The sequence below is a fragment of the Antrostomus carolinensis genome, unplaced genomic scaffold, assembly GCF_000700745.2.
Source record: "Antrostomus carolinensis isolate BGI_N321 unplaced genomic scaffold, ASM70074v2 scaffold24038, whole genome shotgun sequence".
Classification (NCBI taxonomy): domain Eukaryota; kingdom Metazoa; phylum Chordata; class Aves; order Caprimulgiformes; family Caprimulgidae; genus Antrostomus; species Antrostomus carolinensis.
The window spans coordinates 25,539-30,365 of NW_010332646.1; the positions used below are offsets into that span (position 1 = coordinate 25,539).

Sequence of the window (4,827 nt, forward strand, 5' to 3'; positions counted from 1 at the left end):
AGAAAAGGGTCCAGGGGCTGCAGCTCTTGTGTGATTTTTGGACACCTGGTCTTTGCTCTGCTTCATGCTTCCTGTGTGACTTGAAGCAAGTTGCTTAAGCATCTGAAACCCTTTTGTACCTTCTCATAAGTTTCTAAAGGAGTTCAGGCATGCCAGTAGGAACTAGGAGCCTAGGTAACTTTGTGCCTCTGCCCCTAAATTTCATTGCATCCCAGTCTCCTGTCTTTAGGGTGGGAACACCAACATTACCTACCTCCCTAGTCTGTAGTGAGGATAACACCATCAAACCTAACAAGATTCTTCGAGGACTTAAGAATATCTTAAATATAACTTCATATTAATAGTAAATAAATATCTTACGGTATTAAGTTGGCTCTCTTTGGCACTGTAAAAGCTCCACTGAATAAAGAAATTTCCCAGCGGTTCACTCGTGTATGTACAGAGGAGGGTTGCATTTCCACCTGTAGTGACATTCACTGTCTTCTCAGGGACCGTCACCACAACACTGCTGACATGGCCTGTGGACAGGAAGGAGAGATCAGCCAGGGCAGACCCTGGGAGCTGTGTGGGAGCACCTTGCTCCCTGCGTTATTGAAGGGATCCCACAGGGCATGTCCTGTCATTCTTTTCAGTACACTTTTCCTTGGGCTTTGTGTGGAATTTTTAGCTATAACAAGCTGGGAGTGGGTAAAAGCTAACGAGCAAATAAATCCCCCAGAATACCTGTGCCCTTAAAACAAATAATATTCTGGAAAAGCTGAGTTCCTAAAAACATACTCGTTCTTACCTGCAGAGACTTGTCTTCTCACCAAGAGCCTGTGACTAAACCAAACCCTTCTTCTGCACTCACAGTGCTCTCCTGCACCTTCCACTCTCATTTGCAGCTGTCTCTAGCCCTCTTTTACACCCTTCTTGCCCTCTTTTTTTGCTGTTACTCCTTTAGATACCTGATCTCCTTTGCCGTGGATCACCATCTTCTACATTGTTGTCTCTTCTTCCATTCTTAGGGTCTGACTGGGACTCAGTGGCACTGTTGGGTTCCCCAGGCTGGAGCCCAGCAGCCTTTCTCTTTTGCTACTTACTTTGCTTTTGTTTAGGTTTCTTAGGGCTTACATGCAGAAGCTGTTCTTTTGTAATGCTTTTACATTGGAAATGTCAAACTAAGCTTTTTGGATCTGCTTTTATTTTATGGGTTGTGAGAAATTCGATGATAACTTGAGCAACCCTTTCTGTTGTGCTCAAAGCAGAAAGGGAGCAAACAGAATTGTGAGCCCTTTCCTGTAATGTTCTGATCAGTCTTGGCTACACAATCATATTAATGAAAGGAATCAAGCACCATCTTACAGTATTTATCTGTTTCCTCCATATCAGCTCCTAGCAGTGGTGACATACAGCAACAAAGCAAGAGCTGTCAGAAAAATAAGTTTGAATTTCAGGGTTTTGCTAGATTGCAGAGTCCAGTTTAAAAGCTAATGTCTAAGGATTCTGAAGGAGAATGTATTTCTTTTGAATGTGACAGAAAATGTAAGTCTTTTGGAGCTTTCTATGCAAAACAGGCAAGGTGGGAACTTCATGTTATAATAATTTTCTCATGGGCTTATTGCATATATGAATGATAGAGGCAAAACATACAAAATACTATTTTCAGTGGAGTATCTGTGCATCTTATGTTAGAATACTGCTTTTGAAAGTTTAAGCAGAACCTCCGCTAATACTAAAAGAGTATTTTGCGCCAATTATCAGCCCTATGAGAGAAAAAACTGTTTAAAAAAGAAATATAATTTCTATTGACACTTTAACTGTGTAAATTGTTACAACATGCAAACCTGTCTGAACTCTTCAGGATCTGTTTTCCTTGTTCAGTGGCTTCAACAGTAAAAGCTCACTGCAAGGAAGAAGGGAATAATCTGCTTTCTGTGTTGGTGGTGGCTAGGATGAGAACTAGCAGGTTTAAACTGCAGCAAAATTTACATTATATCTGAAGACAGTCTCACAGGAATGGCTGGAGACTGACCTGAATGTGTCAAACCTGCCTTGGGGAAAGGGGATCCCAGTGCTGGCTGAAGGGCCTGCTTGTCCTGTGAGTTCACAGTAGCTTAATCCTTACTGAGATCTAATGTAAAAGCCACGTAATATTATTTTAGATGTCTCAGTTCACTGTTCTCAGCTTTAAGAATTAGAGTTGTCCAGAGGATGATCATTTCTTGCCACAATAATCCTTCTAGGTTTACATGTATTTATTTTCTGCTCTTTGCAGGATTAAAGCTATGGTCTTTCAAAACAATGTTGTTCTACTGAAAACATCGATTTTCCAGTCATCTGCTCCACATATGTTCTTTATCATTCTCTGTTTTTTGGAGTTAGGAGTGCCACAGAGCCTGGCTGTTATAAGCTTTTTTGTTTTTTTTCTTTTCCCAGAAGAAATTAATTTTACCAGAAACGACTCCACAAAGCATTCTAGTTTCCATGAAGCTGTATATTTTGAAGAAATACATTTAGTTGAAACAGGCTTTGCTTTAGTAAAAATATAAAGTCAAAACCTGTCAAACTTCCATTGTCCAGCGAGGCTGTTTAAATCCATTGCTAATTGTGAGATGGAGCTTTTGACTGCAAATGGAGCGAACTGGACCCGCAGAGCCTGTTCCTCACACGGAAGCTGATGTGAGTTGTGCTTTGCATGTAGTTCACTGTTTACCGTTTCAAACTCCTAATCCCATTTCATACACACAGGCCTTTTGGTTTAAATGAAAAAAGTGCATGAGTAAGAAGTAACTCAGTGGGAAAAGCTAGCATGAACAGGACCATAACTTGTTAAGAATAGTTGATCCATGTCTTTTACTCATCAATGTTACAGTGAGAGTGCTTCCTTGCTACAGAGCACGTCGTTGCAGTTAATTGATAATCGCCCACGTTCACTGAAGTCCCATGCCGATTTTAACGCTCACGAAGTAAATCCAAGTCTGCTAATCTTTTCCTAGCCACTGCAGAAACCCCCAGTCAGTGGCACCCATCATTATGGACACACTGCTGCTCTTAAATCCAGAACTTTAATATTAGAGGACATGGTTTTGAAAAGTATTGATACTAACACTGAATTATTTTCATTTCTAAGGCAAAAATCTCCAGGGTTTATGTGTGTGTTAGAGAGATAACATGAAAACACCAGGAGCAAGTATTTAAAATATTTCTCTGACATCCAAACCAGATAATTCCATCTTGAAAAGAAAACTTAACTTTCATTTGCTTTAGTGGATACAGAGGCTGTTCACCTCCACGGAGCATTAGACTTAAAATATCTCCTTCTGTATATATTAAAAATAAAGCTTAGCACAATGAAATATTCTTGAAATATGAATAATATACAATCTTTAATATACCATTTAATTACTAGATTCCACAAAGTATTATGTCCTCACTTAACTTCAGGGAAGTCCAAAGGATTGTTTACGTGCTTAAAGCTAAGAATCCCCAAAAATTTTTTGGTGGAGGTGGGACTGAGGCAGCATTTCCCAGGGCTATTGTCAAGGGGAGACAAAAGCCGCGTGTGAGAAATTCTAACCTTGAAACGCTTGAAGGACCCTAACACTCTGTGTAAGATCTCTTTGCCTCTTCCTGGCTTTAAAGCAAAGCATTAATTTACCAAAGCTAAAATTCTGTTCCTGAGCAAAACCCTCTTACCAGTCAGCGGTCAGCTTGCTGATTTCCACAGAATGGCATAGCATCATAGCCATGATTTCATTCCATCCTGAAATTAATCTTGGATGTTTTCATGGATTGCCAGACAGGTTCACCTGCTTTCTTATTTCAGCAAGTTCCCTTATTCCAGTGCTGTGTCAATCGGTTTGTTATTCTTACCTGTAAGGATGGCTAGAATTGGAAATATCTTCAGCATCGTTGCAAACATCTTCTTGACACTGGGAGAGAAAAGAGACCAGATGCTGCTTCTGACTTCAGCTAAAACTCAACTGCTGGTTTTTTTAAGTGGGTTTTTGTTTTCCTTATCAGCTGTGTATCAACACGTCAATAAGCTTTTTCATTCTCCTCCTTTATCACATGTGTGCCTTTCTCCAACTAGTGGTGTGACTGTTCAGTTGAAACCATTTTGTGGGGTTTGAGCAACTGAGGGTTTTGTTAATAATAAACCTTTGACTCAGAGAAGCCCAGATTCTCCCACTTTTGCCAGGGCCCAGCCCTATTTGCCTGCATAAGTACTTCCACTGAGTACAAGAAAAGTATTTGTGGACCTATTTAGTAGTCAGCCTCATTACCAGGGTTAGAGTCAGGCCTAATATGAATAAGGAATAATCTCTATTTCCTGTTTATTCTATAATTTCTTTTCAAAAATGGGCATGTGGAGATAATGTGCTTTTGTACGTTTTTATTTTAAAATATTTTTTTATACATAGTTTAATGCAGAGTGATTACATTGGACTCATGATTGAAACTTAAACTTTCCATATTGAACTCATTAATAAGATAACACACCAAAATAAAGATAAAATAAAAGTTATCTTCTAAACTGACAATAAAATGTGTTTCATCTAGTCTTAATCCATTAAGTTAGATACTACTAATACAAGATGACAAGGTGAATAAATTTATTTTTATTTAAATGTTAATACCTGATTTATATAGTGAAAAAGCAGCAGATGAAGATTAGGACTTGAATTACAATATTTTACAATAGATTACTTTGTCCTTTCTGGATGCAAAATGCCTTCTCTAAGTCTCTAAAGCTCATGGGGAACTGGAAGTGCTCAGCTTCGTGCAGGAGCCAGCTTTGCTTTTTTCATTCCATGTCTCTTCATTGAGGCTAATTCAAAGCTC

The 4,827-nt window shown here is 39.1% G+C and overlaps 1 protein-coding gene across 1 annotated transcript in view; it reads right to left on the minus strand.

The window, feature by feature from the left end:
• Positions 1-3,904, minus strand: part of VSIG1 (V-set and immunoglobulin domain containing 1) — a 21,976-nt gene extending 18,072 nt beyond the window's left edge. The window contains exons 1-2 of the mRNA XM_029086389.1: positions 3,856-3,904; positions 361-518 (exon numbers count right to left, since the gene is read on the minus strand). Of these exons, the coding sequence (XP_028942222.1) occupies positions 361-518; positions 3,856-3,904 (207 nt within the window). The remainder of the gene's footprint in view (positions 1-360; positions 519-3,855) is intronic.
• Between the last annotated feature and the right edge of the window lie 923 nt (positions 3,905-4,827).